Raw genomic sequence first — 17,688 nt, forward strand, 5'->3', positions numbered from 1 at the left:
TGTTCGATTTCCTCTAAATTGAAGGTAAGTTCGATAAGCCTAGTGAATTCTATGTCCATGCCCTACATCGTAGCAAATGGCCAAGCATGCCTTAACGACACACATTTTTATTTCGCGTTAGCTAAACAAAAGGAAATTAACTGGTACAGAAAACATGTCCCCTACCTCTTAGTTATAGAAGTAGTATAAAACGTCTAAAATTAGTCTAAATTTGACGTTGAAAAGACGTCTAAAACGACCACATTTGTACTATAAATAGCCCTTATATGGAGGTCCCACGGACGTGAACATTAGACGTGCAGTAGACGTCAAAAAAAGACATCACCTGGCGTTACAAAACAACCCCTTCAGTGGACCAAAATTGGACGTCCAAAATGACCTAGAAAAGACGTCACACTGACGTCACATTGCACAGTGGGTACTTGCTGTCACTCCTCAAAGCTCACTTAAACAGGAATTTTGCATTCAACGCTATATTGGTCGTCTAGTTTATAATCACTCTTTTATCGCTTTACTTATCAGGTTTTTTTTTTTTTTTATCACTTTAGTGTTTAAAAACAAATGTCCTGCATGGACCGGTTACTCAAATGCAAGATCAACCTTTGATTGCTGTTCAGCAAATAATGAAGACATCTAGCGAGGCCGTGAAAAGTCTTTTCCACAGATGTCGACTTGTCAAAGCAGAAAAAGCAAACGTGGTGCAGAAGATATGGATGCAAATGTATGTAAAACAAATAGTTTTCACAGGACGTTGTGAATGTGGCAGAAGAAAATGCAACTGGTCTTGTTGTTGTGCTCCTCTGCTCATTGTCACACTGTCACGGCTTAATGTGAATATCGTCAGTAGCACATGTGCTTCTCAAACTGTGACAAGATCGCTATTAGGATTAAAACACCACTCACAGCACTGTGGTGAAACGCAGTCAGGCATGCTGACCGGGCCTGTTTAATAGTAAACACTGCCATGTAGTGGACGAGGCGTCTCATTGCGTCAAGGACTTTTTTAATGTGTATTTATATGAGTCTCTCTAAACTCTAAAAACTTGCGGGAAGAAATTCTGAATGTGTTTCCAGACAAAGGACAGCAAAGTGTGAAGGACCTGAAAGTGACAACTACGTTGAATGTATTTAGTTGATTGTTTGTTCATTATTTCATATAAATCACCACTTTTTAATGCTCACCAATCAACAACCGGGAGGAGGAGGAGGAGGATTCTGTATCAAAGGAGTAAAAGACTCCTTTGTTTCACGTGTGCTTTTCTCTCTCTGTTTGCTGATCGTATGAAGCTTCTGGGGAAGTAATGGCGTAAGATGGATGTCAATGAAACACCATAGTTCCTTCTCGAAAATAAGCACTTTTGAGTGGAGGCGGTGAAATGAAAAACAGAAGGATTTCATCTGCGGCTGCGTCATCCGAACAATAAGATTTTACTGCCCGTCAACATCTGGCAGTGAAAACAGCAGAGAAGAGCCAGACTGTAAAAAGCTGCTTCCACAACTCATACATTCTTGTATCCGTGGGAAAAGTCACAAAACTGTGAAGCTTAAACCGTTAAGTACCGATGGGTCCAATAGTCTCCTGTCAACTGTTTGGTGTTGATTTAAGAACCAGTCATGCTGGTATCCTCCCAGTGAACTGTGCAAATTGCTTTGCAGGTTGGAGTTTCCACAAAGACCAAAGGGGGGAGATCAGATTCACTTTTCTACTTAAATGGGAATCTTCAAGTGAGAAAGTCTGGAATCTCCGCACCGGCTCGTGAGCATATTTGTGATATATTATTATAAATTCTGTTTTGATAAAAGAAGACAGGTCTTCTGAGAAGCTTTAACAATGTGTTGGAACAGGTCTGAGTTCTGAGAATGATCACACTCTTGGGTCACTTGATCTGTTGCTCAACAAGGCTTTCCTTCCTACTCAAACCCAAAACGTAAAACATTAACCGTAGCTGCATAATAAAAAACTTTTCTAAAACACTAAAAGTGCCACACAGACTACAATATCTCAAAGAGATGAATCTGACAGTGGAAAATCCCCATGGAGTTTCCCATGAGGTCAGTTATTGGTGAGATACCTCAAAAACCATTGGGGGAGATTTATAGAGGTTTTCAGACATCTGCATGGAAACCTTTCAACGGAGTAACCAGAGACATCTTTTTGTTTAACGTCCACTAACGAGCAAAACATGGCGGTTGTTTACATTCAATGACAAGAAGAAGGAAAAAAAACATGGCGGTTGTTTTGTAGGTCAGACCTAAAATATCTCAAATTGACTTATTGCGCCCTCAGTTAATCAATAAATAATTTAATATTAAACATGAATAAAAAGTAGTAGACTAATAACTGAAGAAGAACGCGCGTGTGTGTGTGTGTGTGTGTGTGTGTGGGTGAGAGGGAGGGGGGGGGGGGGGGGGGTGTAACACGCTATTCCATTGGATAGTTTTCGCCCCCCCTCTTCGATCTGCTCAGCATTCAGGAAGCGATCGCTGCCTCTGACGCCATGAGGTCACAGTTGTTCGCCGGCAGAGACGCGCACGGACGCACCGCTCCTGTCCGATCGTCCGCTTCTCGGCGCTTTAAAAAGAAAAGCGAGCAGGATTTCTTTCAAGAACTGCGCGGTTGGTCGACAGAGCCGCGAGGGACTATCAAGGGAGAAATCGACCCCCCTCCGATAAGTTGTTTTCTTCCGGTAAGTTCTCGGTGCGGGTAAACGATTTACGCGCCGCGTCGCGTCGCACTGGCGTCTCCAAGAGCCGCGCGGAGCGTCGGGATGATTCCTTCAGTTTCCTTTCCTCGCCGCACGCCTTCTAGTTCTACTGAATATATTCCGAATATATTCCTGATTCCTGATATATTCCGAAAGTGAACATTGGATTCGAAGCGCACATAAAGCGCACATAAAACAAATCCAAAGTTTTTTTTTGAAGTTGCCTTTCATCCTAAATCTTAAAATAGAAATGTCATGTTTCATGTTCTTTCTGTTCGGTGTGGCCAGATATTCTTTTTACATTTCATTTTATGTGCTTCAATAATTAATCATACATACTGTCCCTTTTGGAATAAACCAAAGCAACATGTACTCATGCATACAAGCTATTAAAACGTGAATGTCTATACATCTACAGTTGAAATCATGTACATCTGTAATAACCAACGTCTCCTCGGTAACCTGAAAACCCGTAAATCTTTTTCCTCCGCAGCGAACCGCAGTTTGCCACTGGAACCATGGTGGCGGCGGTCATCCCCTTGTACTTCTTTGGAACGGCGCTGAGCGTCCTCGCAGTCCTCTACGGGATTGTGGACTCCTTTGGAGGGCTGATGTACGTCCAGGACTGTCCCCACGTCATGGACTTTGACTGGCAGACGCAGTGGCAGCTCTCCCCGGGCCGCCAACGGAGAGCATCTCCTCCGGCCAAGAACGTCGGCTCGTGAGGGGACGCGTCTCGTGTTTTATTTTGCTGCTGGCTGGACCATGTGGCCAACGGATGGATATTCAGGACATCTGACTCTCGTCTGCGCTGAACGGATTGTTTGAACCATGTCCACGGGTTCCAGAGAGCTCCCACGTCTGCGCTCGCGGGCAAACTTGACGCCAGAAATGTTGCAGCACTACTGAATAATTTGCACTAACAATCGGAATGTTTTGTCTTTTTCAATATTACCGGATTAAAATGATTTGGTTTAAAGGTGTAACAGTGAGTAAAAAAACTGCACCCTCCACAAATATTTACTCTGGATGTTATACGGTTGTAAGTCGGGTTGAAAAGTATGTAGTGAAAGACTGAAAGCAATTTGGAACTAAAGGAATCTCACGTTGTCGCTATGAATACTTATCAGTCCTCACCCTCTAAGCACAGGAGACAAAACAAGCTCGGCCTCCGATCTGCCGTGTAGGAAAGAAGAAGTTTAATCAGTGATCGTTCCCTTTTCTGGTTGCGCAACAGGAAAGGGATTATGTTCACGAGGATCATTGTCCCTGTGGTCCGTCGACAAAGGCGCGGGGAATTCTCCCTGATGTTTACCCGCTTTCAGGTTAGCGTTTTACTTCCTGTGTGGATCAGTGTCATTGGGTCCAGGTTTTAATGGTCAAAGGTCAATCTGAGTTCCCACAATGGATTTTTGGGCAAGTGTACATAAGTGATGACAATTTCCTACAATTGTTTTATTGGAAAACATTAAAATGGTTGAGACATGCAAACCGGTAATTCTTCCGTCATGACTTGATGAGCGGTAAAAGTGAGAGTATTCCTCGGTGAGAGCCGTGTAGCACATGTTGAAACGAATATCCAGCACACGATGTGGAAGCTGAACAATGTGAATCACGATTATCTGTCGCTGAGTCAGTCGGCCCTCAGCCGCGGGACTCCGCAGGCCGACAGCTCGTCAAAATGAGTGCAAACCCACATAAACAAACTGAACTACTGAACTCAAGGGTCCCAGGCACGTAAGATAAGGAAATACAAAATGATGAAATTACACCTAAAATAACACACCGTGCTCGTTACTAGAAAAATGAAATACCGTCTCAAGCAAAGGTAAGACGATATATATAATATAAGTGACGTAAATGGTTCAGCCGTGGTTGTATTTCACGGCGCTCCCTGGTTGGTTTGGCTGTTGCTCTGTGTTGATGCTGCAGGCCTGTGGGGGGGTGGGGGGGGGGCAGCATTAGTCAGCACACCTGGGCCTGCTGGGCCTCCGCTCCCCACATTCAGCGGTTCCCTCCCTGCTGACTTTACAGATGCGTGCTACCCTTTTGTTCCCATCGCAAGATCGCCTTTGGTTTGTATTTGTTTTGTTTATTTTAAGAATTGTTGCAAATAAATAACTTGTGTTGTATAAACTGCCCTGCGATTGGCTGGCGACCAATCCAGGATGTACCCTGTCTATCGCCCGAAGTTGGCTGGGATGGACTCCAGCCCCCCCGCGACCCTGTGTGCAGGATAAGCGGTTTGACAATGGATGGATGGATGGATGGATGTATAAACTGTCTCCGTTTTTTTCAGCAACACTTTCACATATTCAAGTTTTTTCCAATCCAAAAAACCCATAACAGTGTTTGTCAGTGCAAAGACAAAACGGTTGCACTCGTACAGAAATACTTCACAAAGACAACGTCTGGAAAGCCTGTTGGTGTTATGGGAAGTGTACGAGTCATCATTGATGACTATTAGGGTCCGTGTGCTTCTTTGCTCATGAGTTTACTTGCCTTTAGGGTACCAAAAAAACCCATAAAATACAGTGGAGCTTGAACAGTTCGGGTCCCATTGAGCGCTTCCCAGTCATGACGTTCCTCTGTCCTCGGTGGGGGTGAGGACGTGTTCCAGGCGGTTCTCGCTCCACTACAGAAGTTGACCTTTTTTTAAAACTGTCAAAAGACTAAACAAGCAAGCGCTTGGTCTCCTGTCTGGCATGTAGACAAGATGTTTAATGATGATTGCGCAACAGGAAAACAGGGATTATGTTCACTAGGATCATCGTGTCACACGTATGACCACACCCTAGTTTGGTTTCATGTCACCTGCTCTCACTTCGGATCCTCCCACATCAGCTCATTACCCTCACCTGGCTCTCCACGCCCTTCTCCCCTGCAGTGACGTACATGTAGAAACAAATATCCAACCCCCAATCTGGAAGCCGAACAATGTGAATCACAATTATCTCTCACTGAGTCACTTGGCTGCAACCGTGGAATTCCACAGGCGATTGACTCGGGCCGACAGCTCGTCAAAATGAATGAAAGCCACATCAACGCTTTGTTGAACGAAACCGACCGAACTGTTGAGTAGTTCAGTCTGTTCCGTTCGGGGTCCCCGGCACGTAAGATAAGATGAGACAATATACTTCAACTAAAAGGAAATCTAGTTGGTGCAGCAGCACAAGGAGACAAATGAAAAAAGGAAATACAAAATGAGAATTCCACTTGAGGTGGTACTAGAAAAATGAAATACCGTCTCAAGCAAAGGGACGTAGTCGTGGTCAGGGTGGATTAATAAATGGTGGATTAATCAATGCGGCTGCTGCTTCGGCTTTGAGCGGTGAAACAAATCGCCTCATTAGACCGGAATGGAGGAAACGGCACCCAAATGAAAGCTCGTGGGAAGCTTAGATTTCCCAATATAAGTGACGTAAATGGTTCAGCTGTGGTTGTATTATTATACAGCATTAGTCAGCACACCTGGGCCTGCTGGGCCTCCGCTCCCCACATTCAGCGGTTCCCTCCCTGCTGACTTTACAGATGCGTGCTACCCTTTTGTTCCCATCGCAAGATCGCCTTTGGTTTGTATTTGTTTTGTTTATTTTAAGAATTGTTGTGTTGTATAAACTGTCTCCATTTTTTTCAGCAACACTTTCACATATTCAAGTGTTTTCCAATCCAAAAGCACATAACGGTGTTTGTCAGTGCAAAGACAAAACGGTTGCACTCGTACAGAAATTCTTCACAAAGACAAAGTCTGGAAAGCCCAAAAAGCCTGTTACAGACTGAGGGTGTTATGGGAAGTGTACGAGTCATCATTGATGTGTCACCTATTGAGTTTACTTGCCTTTAGGATACCAAAAAAACCCCAGAAAACAGAATACAGTGAAGCTTGAACAGTTCAGGTCCCATTGAGCGCTTCCCAGTGTAGGATATTAGAAATAAACTGACGATCCGGTTCATAAATTAATAAGATGCATATAGTGCACACCAGAATACAGCCATGATTCTGAAACTGTGTAATCAATACAGTAATGACAATATTGTAAAACCACTGTAATTCTGTAATAGAACAATACCAATGTACAGCTATGATTGTATTTGATGTAATGTAATCAACTGGAATGCATGCATGTAATACTTGCACAACAACTGATATTGACTGTGGGCCATTTGAAATCGTAGTTACATTGAACTCACTCCCAGAGGTGTGGACACTAACTTTCACACCTTTAAGCATTGTTATAAATACCTGTAAGAACCATTGTTCTGGAGTTCGCTGGTGGAGGCAGCGGACGGGCACTATGGGGGGGTCAATGGGCCCTGGGGCCTGTTGGCTGCTGAGACCAGCGGCTCCTCAGCTGAAATGTTCTTTTTACCACAACACCATGTCTTTTAATAAATACATTTGATTTTAATCTTTCGATCTGCGATGTCCTTTGTCCGTCTGGCGTTTCTTCATTTTAAAACACAACACCAGTCAAGACGTTCCTTTGTCCTCTGTTGGTTTTCCCCCGGTGGCGGCGAGGATGTGTTTGAGGCGGTTCTACATAGGTTGACCCTTTTTAAAACCGTCAAAGACAAAACAAGCAAGCACGTAGAGAAGAAGTTTAATGCGAGCTCGTCCCCTTTTCTCGTTGCGCAACAGGAAAACAGGGATTACATTCGCTAGGATCATTGTGTCACACGTATGACCACATCCTAGTTCGTTTTCATCTCACCTGCACGTTCACTAACTCTCCCGTCACTTCAGATCCTCCCACATCAGCTCATTACCCTCCCCTGGTTCTCCTCGGCCTTCTCCCCTGCAGCACATCCCCTCGTCAGCTATTGAAGCCTGTAACATTCTGTTGTTGCCTGCCAGATTGTCTTGTGTGTGTGGAAAGTTTCCCAGCGTTTCTAAATTAGCCTGACATTCTTCTGTCCTGCCCTCGCCTGCCTTTTTGGGCACGAGTTCACTGCCTGCTCCTTTCCGGATTTACAGTATTTGCCTATCTGATTGCCTTCCGGTTCTGACCCCCTGTCTATTCTCGTGTACGGAGTCCTTGCCTGCCCCTCTGGATTTGTTTGCTTACGGACGGATCTCCCGCTTTTGACCTTGCCTGAACTTTTAGTAGAATCCACCTGTTTCTCCCGCCGTTGCCTGAGTCGGGCTTTTGGGTTCCTTTGTGTACCAGTAACCGTTACACATTGTCCCTGTGGTCCATCGACAATCCAAAGCAAACAGAGGAATCTCCGTAATGCTCAAAGAGACGTGTTTAGCCGCTTTCCAGGTTTTAATGGTCGAAGGTCAATCCGAGTTCGCAGAATGGATAACATTGAATTGAAACGGTAATTCTATTTTTGTCATGAGAGGGAAAGGTAAGCGTAGTCAGCGTGACGATTATCTCTCACTGAGTCAGTCGGCTGCAACCATGGAAATCCACAGGCGATTGACTCGTCAAAATTGGTGAAAGCCACATAAACAAACGCTATATTACTGAACTTAAGGGTCCCAGGCATGTAAGATAAACAACATGAGACAACATAAGCTTTCGTTGGTCCCAGTAAGAGAAATTTAGTTGATGCCCTAAAATAAATAAGGCTAAGAAAATAACACACTGTACTCGTTACTAGAAAAATGAGTGTGCAACTGTCTTAAGCAAAGGGACATAGTTATGCCCCTGCGTGAATTAATCAATGGTGGATTAATCAATGGAGGAACAGACCGAACTGTTGAGTAGTTCAGTCTGTTCCGTTCAGGGTATCACGCATGTAAGATAAGGTGAGACAATATAGGCTTAAGGGAAACTTAGTTGGTGCAGCAGCACAATGATAGAAATAAAAAAAGGACCCAAGTGAAAGCGCTTAGTTTTCGCAATCTTAGTGACAGAAATGGTCCTCTTTGGTTGTATATTATTTCACGGCGCTCCCTGGTTGGTTTGGCTGTTGCTCTGTGTTTTTGGCTGCAGGCCTGTGGGGGGGCAGCATTAGTCAGCACACCTGGGCCTGTTGGGCTCCCCACATCCCCCCCACTTTCACGTTTGCTTTTTTTGAATAAAGAATTGTTGTAAATAAATGACTTATTTTGTGGTATAAAGTATGTCTCTGTTTTTTTTCTGCAACACTTTCACATATTAAAGTGGAACCCAGAAGCTCTTTGCAGCATAAGTGTTTGTCAGCACTTTACAAAGCGGTTGCACTCATACAAAAATATTTGACAAAGCCCAAAAGCTACAGACGTGGGTGTTACGGGAAGTGTAGCAGTCAGCAGCTGTTTGGGAAATCTGTCAGGGCTTCGTATATGCTTGCTGTGGTTTTCTTGCCTTTAAGATACCAAAATAGCAAGCAAACAAAAACGTAAAAAGCAGTGGAGCTTGAACAGTCGAGCTCTTCCCACTCAAGATGTTGCTTTGTCCTCTGTTGGTTTTCCCTCGGTGCCGGAGGCGAGGAAGTGTACCAGCTTGTTGTAGAGTCCTCTCTCTGTGTGGGTTGCAGTAGTATCACCCCCCCCCCCCCCCCACACACACACACACACTGTCAGCCATCTGAAGCCAGTCATTATGTTTTATGCAAAGTAGTTTTCCACTCGGCTGATTTGACTTCTTCCTTTTATTCTTTCAGATCTCCCCCCGAACAGCTTAAAGCTTAACTAATGTAGCTCATATAAACATATGGGTGATATTATAATGTGAAGAATATCAGCAATGTGATCTGAGGGGGGAAAAACACGTTATTTCCGTCAAAGGGGTTGACGTGAGGCTAACATGGGATTTAATAAGCTTAGCATTGAGTTTCATTTTCCTGCAGCAGGATAAAGTAAACGGCCACAGCTGCATCAGATCAACACAGCTGCGTGTCTTTAGATTTCTGGAGAAGAAGAATTGGCTCAGGACCATCATGAGAATACTTTTTTTTTGTTGGGATTCTGCCAAAGAGAGATGGTTTATATTTTATGCAGCGTAAAATTGTGCGTAAAAGCGTTTGGAGAGTCAGCCCGCTGGAAGCGTCATAAATGAACACATGACGTCCTCTTGCGTTCAGTGGGGCCACTACCATCACAACCAGGTTGATGCAAGAGTTCCGTTGTGCCGCATGAACGCCTCCTTTGAGTGTCAGAACTTCTTCAATCACGCAGGTTTTCTTCCTCTTTTTCCCCCCCGGACGCGTGTACCGATTCCCACGTTGGCCCTCCTTGCTTTGGTTGCAAATGTGCACAAGAAACGTGTCCGTCGAACACACTTGAAGTGCGCATCCTCCCAGCAGCTCGGGTCACCTGGATGCGGGCAGAAACACCTGCTGGCAGTGGATGCACTGAACGCAGCACTTTTTCTTTCCAGTCAAGGACCCGACCAGGCTGTTCCCTCTCAGAGCGCAAAACAAAGAACCAAGTCGGTGTCGGTCAGAAATCTCGCTTTCTTTTCCTCTCGTTTTTAGTGTTTTTAATCATCTGATATGATCTGGACGCTCGTGGTCCTCCACGTCCTCCTCCTGGGAGCTGAGAGCAGCAGCCGCGGGGGGAGGACGGTGACTTTCCACCGGACTCAGCAGGATTTCGGGCGGGTCCAAGCGCGCGTACGCCCGGGGAGGGACACGAGCGGCTCCTCCGGCTCCACCAGGCCCGTTCACGGCCCCCCCTTCACCTCCTGTCGGACCCCCCTCACGCCCGTCGAGCACAAGGTTCTGGATGATAATACGCACGAGGTGAGGTGTGTTTGGGGGGGGGGGGGGCATTGTTCTGGGGTTTGGTGACTGTAGAACGCGGCAAATAATAATAATTCAATAATCTTCATTTTATTTGCAGTTTTGAATTTTCTTAAACGGGAAAAATGAATAGTTTTATTGCACCAAAAGTTTACTTAATGTCAAATATGTATTTAAAAAATAATAAAAGAGTGACACTATAATCTAAAAGAAAAATTTAAGAGTGCTCATGACATTAACACTGCTGTGTAGTGGTAATTAATTAATAATTATCCCTGCAGCCATTTGGTGAGCCGTGTTCTTTGACCACCACAGAATGATGTATTTCATGACACTTCACTTAGTTTCTAGCTTCAGCAGCAGTGCTGTCATAAACATCTCTTCTCACTGCCTCCTAGACAGGGTTCAACGGCGATGATGGCTCCTATGTGATCCTCACATGGGTGGGCGATGGCACGGGGGTGAGTACGGCGGCGTGAAGTCAGACAGGAACGTGTGCGTCGGCCCGACCGGATTCACATTCCGCTCCCTACGGTTAAAACATTTGAACCACTTTGCATCATTTCCCAGGTGGTCCTGGTGCTGTCGACGTTCAGTGCTCCGATAGACTCCTTCATCGAAGGCGGCTCCTCGCGACTCTACCGCAGGTATCAGACCACCCCACACCTCGCAGGAGGTAATGGACTGGGCGGATGAAAACCATTCTTTTCCTCTCTCATCAGCACGGACTACGCAAAGTCCTTCCACGACATCTCCCATCGGATCAACAACACCTTCATAAGGGAGGAGTTCGGAGTCAGCGTTGGACCCGGGAGCTCTGTGAGTCCACACCTTGGGAGCGGTTGGGGGGGTCGGCATTCGAAATTTGAGTCTTTCTGTCTTTCTTTGTGCTCAGTGAACGATTTGAACCGACAGGTGATTCTGACAGCGGACGTCCCGGTGGTGAACCACCCGGGCGGGATCATCTTCACCTCCACGGACGCCGGCGCGACCTTCAAGTTCATCCAGCTGCCCTTCCACCTGGCTCAGCCGATCACGTACCACTTCCTCAACCCCGACTACCTCGTGGCCCTCAGCATCGATGTGAGTCCCGCGCGCCTTTAAATGGGTGTGATAGCTGTCGTAACCCCCCCGCTCACATCAAGCACACACATACAAGCGTAAAACGACTCCTCCAATTCCCTCCTTTCCGGTCTTGCAGGGCGGCCTGTGGCTCTCTCTGGACTTTGGTGCCAAGTGGACAAAAGTTCACGATGGAGTGCATTCCTTCTCGTGGTGAGCATAAACAGGAAATTAAAAATCCCACACAGAAGCGCAGTGCGCCTAAAATAAAGTGGGGCCCAGTTACATTTTTCCCAACTTCCCTCTTTCCACCAGGGGGGCCGGCATCAACTTATTCTTCAGCTGCAGTCGAACGGACGCAGGTAAAAAGCTACACGCGAAATGCGCTCTCGCGATGTGAGCAGGGACGGTGACTTTTGTTAAACAGTTTCAACCGCTGCGGGGGGGGGGGTAAAATTGAAGAAAGCACAACCTTAAACAGGAACATCTCATCCCTGACAACGTTTGAATGCAATCAAATGACCAACAGCATCGCATGGTTGCTCGCTGGTCTTGCATTGACGGTGCCTTCCATCCACACTCGACCCGTTTGAATGAAGACAAAGGGAAAAGTCCATCAATGAGACGCTTCTTGCTTCCACAGTTGAGGCAGAAGAAAGAGGGGATTTAGTCCTGAAGAGGACCAAAGACCTGGGGAGGACATTCACCGTAATCCACGAGGACATCTACAGTTTTGGCTACATAGGAGCCTTTCTGTTCTTCTCTGTGATGGAGGATCCGGTAAGACGTGTGAATAAGATGCAATAAGATACGGTCTTTGCAAGCATCTTAGAGCACTAACAGGATACGGATGCATTGTTCTACTCCCAGAGGTCCCCTCGGGTCATGTACTTCTCATCAGACCAGGGGGAAACCTTCAGTAGAGCACTGCTCCCTTCTGCCTCCACTGAGCAGGTGAGACCCAGATTGAAAAAAAAAACGTCGTTTCAGCTGCTTCAGGAAAGTTTATTTGTTTATTGCAACGTATTAAAACCCAAGCAGTACGCTTTTGACTTTGCGTTATTCTGGAATGGCCTCATGCAGGGTACCTGCTTGTTTGGTATTAATGGAGCACAGATTAACAAATAATGTCAAGTCCCTAGTGGACCTGTGTTTACTTATCCTGTGATCAGAGAATTCCTGATTTAAATTAAATTTACATCAGAAATTTGACTTCTTTTGCACCTCTTGCATCACCACTGGAATTGCACAGACGTTGATGTTTGTCTCGCACTTTTGAGTCACACTTTACGAAAGCGCTCAAACTCTTAGGACTCAGTCAAGCTTATTTTTGGTTTGCCTTGAGTAAGAACAACGATGGCAACATTTCCCGTTTCAACACCAACCGAACACACATCTGTTCTGGCGAAACAACCTCCCACATACAAACGCTGTTGACAGCCCAAACAGACTGTGACACGACGATTAGACGTGGTTTATAGCAATGATCAGATTACTCTCACCCGCTCTTAATATGTGCGTGTTTGCAGTTCTACTCCATCCTGGATGGAGACACAGATATGCTCTTCTTGCACGTGGACAACCCAGGAGGTAACAGACAGAAACACACACACACACACACACACACACACACACACAATGCCTTGTCCGTATCTTCACGCCGCGTTCGATACATATTTGCAGCGCGGGTTTGTGGCTCCGTCAGCCCCCCTTTGGTCTCAACGGAAAAGCTCAACGGTAGACGACCGACTGGTTTCGCAAGTTCCTGGTGTTGCTGACAAGTCATTTCATCAAAAGCGAGATTGTGTTTGTGCATGCGAGGTCCTGCAGGTTTACTCTTTGTTCCTTTCTCTCACTCCCTCCCCCTCTCATTCAAATCGCCATCAAGTTTTCATCTTGCGTTCGTACCGCTCAGATGAACAGTGGAGATATGGGGGAAGAGGGTTTTTAAAAAAGTTAACCTTTTGTTGGCTGAAGGAAGAGATATTTAGTTTACACTGCAAAGAGCTGACAAACATATCTTGGGATCAGGGTGTAACACAAGCAGACACACACACACACGGTAGAAACGTAAACCTCCCCCCCGGCCGAGCTCGTCCTTCAGGACTTTAGCTGACTCGAGCGTCACGCGTGTGAAAAATTTGATTGATGATGATGTCGTTACGCTGACGCTGGGAGGATTGTGTCAGCGTTGCATCTGTTGTTGCCAGCTGCCCGATTCTCTTTGTAACACGTTTTGAAAAAGGTGCGATGTTGTAGGAAAACAAGGGGGCGGCGTTTCACTCTCCTCAGCACCATACCTTTAAGTTATCGGACAATCCTCAACTGGCATACGGTCAAAGTTCATTTTGTGAACGTTTTAGGTTGTTTCTGGCCGGATCTTGTTGTGTTGCACGTTGCACGAGTGATCGGCACGTCTGCCTCAGTGTAGGAGACTAAACTTCTTCTTGGTGTCCACCGCAGACACCTTCTTCGGAACAATGTACACATCAGACGACCGAGGCATCTTGTTCTCCAAATCACTGGAGCGCCACCTGTTTGATGGGCAGAGGAAGAGCGATTTCACCAACATAACTTCCCTGAGAGGAGTCTACCTCACCAATAAACTAGACACGGGTAGGGTTTCGTTCTTCGTTTCCACCAATGCAGTTTCTCATTGAATAATGTTTCTTTTGTGGTCCAAAAACTATTACAAGTAAATCCCTCATCCACCATTCTGCTGTTGTAAATGCACCATTTACTGTCATGCTTGAGTGACATTTGCTTGCTGATGTGTTTAATCTAAAAGCTTCTGCCTACCCTCCTTGGCTGTTTCGTAACAGATGGGCGTATACGATCCGTCATTTCCTTTAACAGAGGAGGGACATGGAGACCCCTTAACAAACCGGAGAATGTGGAATGTGAAGAGCAGGTCAAAAACGTAAGCGCAGTCACACAGGCTGCAGGTATTAACATCGTATTCTACAGACCAATAAATGACATGGCGTGTGTGTTTCTCCATCAGTGCAAACTTCATATCCACGGAGAGCACAGTCGCAACATCCGCATCGTGCCCATGCTGGCTCTGTCGGAGCCGAGGGCCATTGGTCTGGTTATCGCACACGGTAATCGCACATTTACCTTTTGAAACAATGTCGTGGCTTCAACAAGGTCACACACAAGTCACTCCTCAAATCAGCACAACAGCAATATCCAATATAGAGTCTAATGGAGGTAATCTGCTCTCCTCTCCAGGTACCGTGGGCGACTCCCTGTCATCGTCACAGCACCCAGATGTGTTTGTCTCCTCAGACGGGGGTTATAACTGGAGGGGGACACTGAGAGGTCCTCACCACTACAGCATATTGGACTCTGGGGGTCTCATCGTGGCTGTGGAGGTGCAGCGGGGAGGACAAGTCAAGACCATCAAGTACGGCACGGATCCTTTTTTACCTCACGCACAGTGAGACGATAGTGGCACTCGGCAAGATGGCGCGCACGAGGACGCGTACGTACTTCATTCTCTCTTGCCGCCACTTCTCGCCGCCAGGTTTTCCACAGACGAGGGCCAATGCTGGAAGTCCTACAACTTCACGGTGCAGCCTTTCTTCTTCGCCGGCCTGGCGTCAGAGCCGGGCACCAAGGCCATGAACGTCAGCGTGTGGGGCTTCCGCCCCGAGGAGGACGGCCAGCCCATGTGGGTGGCCGTCACCATCGATTTCCAGAGCCTCATTACGAGAGAGTGTGAGTCGAGGGTGGCGTGACGCCATCTACTACAAAACTTACCCCCCCCCCCCCCCCCCCTCGCCCCTTCTACACTGCACGCACATGGTAGCGTCCTGTGGTGTGTGAGTTGAGTTGTCTAGAAATGTGAGACTTCTAGGAAATGACTCATGAACTTGGCATTTCCAAAGCTAAACATCATGGAAAGTTCCCCTTCTTTAATTTCTGTTGAATTTGACAAATGCTTTGTGAAATCCAGTGCATCACAGCGTTTGACATTTTTTAAATTCCCATCTTGTGTTGTGCGCTTCGATCCCTTGATGATCTCATTCGGATGTTGCTTATCACCTACTTACGCTTATCCTGTAACGGAAAACATGCAACGCAGAGGTTTATTTCCCGACCGAAACGACATTTAACCTCTTTTTGGTTTCACTTTACCAGCCATCGTGCCAGTGACTGTTCTGATTGGTCGTCGTCTAACCCCATCAGGTACCGACGAGGACTACGAAGAGTGGTTGGCGCACGCCACTGACGGCGGAGACTCGAGGACAAACGGCTGTCTCTTGGGTCTCAAAGAGACCTACAGGCGGCTGAAGAAACAGTCCGTGTGCAGGAACGGCCGAGGCTTCGTGGTGAGCAAGAAGCGAAGCCCCTGCCTGTGCACCAGGGAAGACTACTCATGGTGAGTCGCACACAGAAGGTTTTTGTTGTTGTTGTTGTGAAAAGCCAGTTTTATCTTAACTTAACTTAACGTTTTGGCGCCATGCAACCAAGGCCGCACGGAGAATGCTCCCCGGTGAAAGCCTAACCTCTGTCCTTGTCCAACAGCGACTACGGCTTCTACCCTCACGTGAACACCTCGGAGTGCGTGAGACAACACGGCGCCGCCAATAAGACCCTGGAGCTCTGCCTGAACGGAGAGGAGGACGAGCTGCTGACATCGGGGTAAAACGAGCGGTGCCATCCTTTCTTTGGATGGAGAAACGCTCCTCCTGCGCAATGCACACTCACGCGCATCGGGCCCGCCTGTGTCTGCAGGTACCGCAGGGTCCCGAGCGACCGGTGTGAGGGGGGGTTCAGTCCTCAGCTCGCAGTGCAGACAGTCATCAGACCCTGTGGAGTTAAACCCAGCCCGGGTCCACCCGCCAGGTCCTCTTCTCCGGTCACGCACTTTGACACACCGGTCAGTAGACTCACAGAACCACCTCACACCTTTGCAATAACCGAATATCTAGTATCTGTCTGTATTATTTAATATTTCTGTATTATTCTGTATATTTAATTTTAGTCATTGTGGATTATTGTATTACTGTTTTTTTACTGTCTGTGTGCAATTTTTACTTCTGCCGGTTAAATTTATTCTGCTGCGGGACTAAAAACGGATTAGTTCGTCTTATCTTATCTATGCATGTGTCCTTTCAGTTGTTGCATGAGGTAAGCTATTTGTGAGTAACAACGGCTGCTGGCATGTGTGTTTTCCCAGCGAGAGAGGCTGGTGTTGATCCTGGTGTGTGCAGGAGCCGGGCTAATTGTTGTGGTGGCGATCGTTTCAGCAGTCTTTGCAGTGAGAAGAGGGCTTTACAGACACCGGTGAGCTGCGCGCACACACACACACACACACACACACACACACACACACACACACACACACACACACACACACACACACACACGTCTGCGGTGCATGTGGTCATTCTGGTTTCATGTCGCCCCCACAGGTCACCAGTGTACCGTTTCTCCAACCTCCGGATTCAGGACGAAGATAACGGCGTCACAGCGGATCTCGAGAGCGGCGCCAGCAGCAACGGCACGGCCTGCCAGCTGGAGTCAGATGATGTAGGAATCAGCACCGTTATCAGTTATAACATATTGTTCCCCTTGTGTACTAATACATCTGTGTTCTAATATCAACAGGATCTTATTGAATGACGCAGTTCTATGGATGCACTGAATATTCAGGATTGGGACGAGCCGTGCTGAAGAAAAACTGCTATGGACTTTTGTCAGACTTATCCCCAATATCTTAATGGGAGCACACTCTGTGGAGAGGTTCGAGGATTTAAAGGACGAGCATGAAAGTGTCTAATTTATTGAGTTTGCTTAATTTCAATGTGTTACTTTGCTTATTATTTGATTTATTTGCACAGTATTTGTATTTCACTTTAATTGTACTTAAATTGTACCTTTAATTGTACTGTGTCTTGTTACTTTCTATCCAACGTGAAACCAAATAAGACGAAGAAGTAACAATGTGCATTTGTAAAAAAAAAAAAAAAAAGAAACGATAAAAGTCATAAAAATATTTAGAATGTTATGTTTTAAATGCGCCATGAATTAAATAAATATGAACCGCTCGAAGCCTCCGCGGGGCGGCGCTGTCTCCCGTTTTAAACAGAGAAAAAGAAAGGGGATTTATATTGGTTAAGATGTCTCACTCGTGGAGAAATTTGGTACAGCGAAGTTTCTCAAAAATCACATTCAATATTCGGCCACAGGGACCTTAAGCATGCGCGTTTATACTATTACCATGATTGCCCAGATA

General features: G+C 46.3%; 1 protein-coding gene and 1 long non-coding RNA gene across 2 annotated transcripts; both read left to right on the plus strand.

The window, feature by feature from the left end:
- The first annotated feature begins 1,638 nt into the window (after positions 1-1,638).
- LOC120818118 (uncharacterized) lies at positions 1,639-6,380 on the plus strand. The gene is made up of 3 exons (XR_005712091.2): positions 1,639-2,687; positions 3,199-4,533; positions 5,964-6,380. It is a non-coding gene; the product is annotated as an uncharacterized LOC120818118 (long non-coding RNA).
- Positions 6,381-9,785: 3,405 nt separating this feature from the next.
- LOC120817890 (sortilin) lies at positions 9,786-17,340 on the plus strand. The gene is made up of 21 exons (XM_040174544.2): positions 9,786-10,379; positions 10,778-10,840; positions 10,950-11,026; positions 11,102-11,198; positions 11,295-11,462; positions 11,581-11,654; positions 11,757-11,803; positions 12,085-12,221; positions 12,312-12,395; positions 12,971-13,031; positions 13,905-14,057; positions 14,264-14,361; positions 14,446-14,545; positions 14,676-14,850; positions 14,971-15,164; positions 15,636-15,828; positions 15,975-16,091; positions 16,185-16,329; positions 16,630-16,736; positions 16,865-16,982; positions 17,061-17,340. The coding sequence occupies exons 1-21, from the start codon at positions 10,131-10,133 to the stop codon at positions 17,073-17,075; spliced, it is 2,472 nt and encodes an 823-aa protein (XP_040030478.2). The 5' UTR covers positions 9,786-10,130; the 3' UTR covers positions 17,076-17,340.
- Positions 17,341-17,688: the final 348 nt, after the last annotated feature.

This window comes from Gasterosteus aculeatus, chromosome 4, assembly GCF_964276395.1.
Source record: "Gasterosteus aculeatus chromosome 4, fGasAcu3.hap1.1, whole genome shotgun sequence".
Taxonomy (NCBI): Eukaryota; Metazoa; Chordata; class Actinopteri; order Perciformes; family Gasterosteidae; genus Gasterosteus; species Gasterosteus aculeatus.

Excerpts from the sequence above, each read along its gene's own strand:
- LOC120817890 (XM_040174544.2), top strand. The coding sequence starts at position 10,131 with ATGATCTGGACGCTCGTGGTCCTCCACGTCCTCCTCCTGGGAGCTGAG. Across the intron at positions 14,851-14,970 it reads GGACAAGTCAAGACCATCAA|GTTTTCCACAGACGAGGGCC; the intron begins GTACGGCACGGA and ends TCTCGCCGCCAG. Across the intron at positions 16,737-16,864 it reads AGAGGGCTTTACAGACACCG|GTCACCAGTGTACCGTTTCT; the intron begins GTGAGCTGCGCG and ends TCGCCCCCACAG.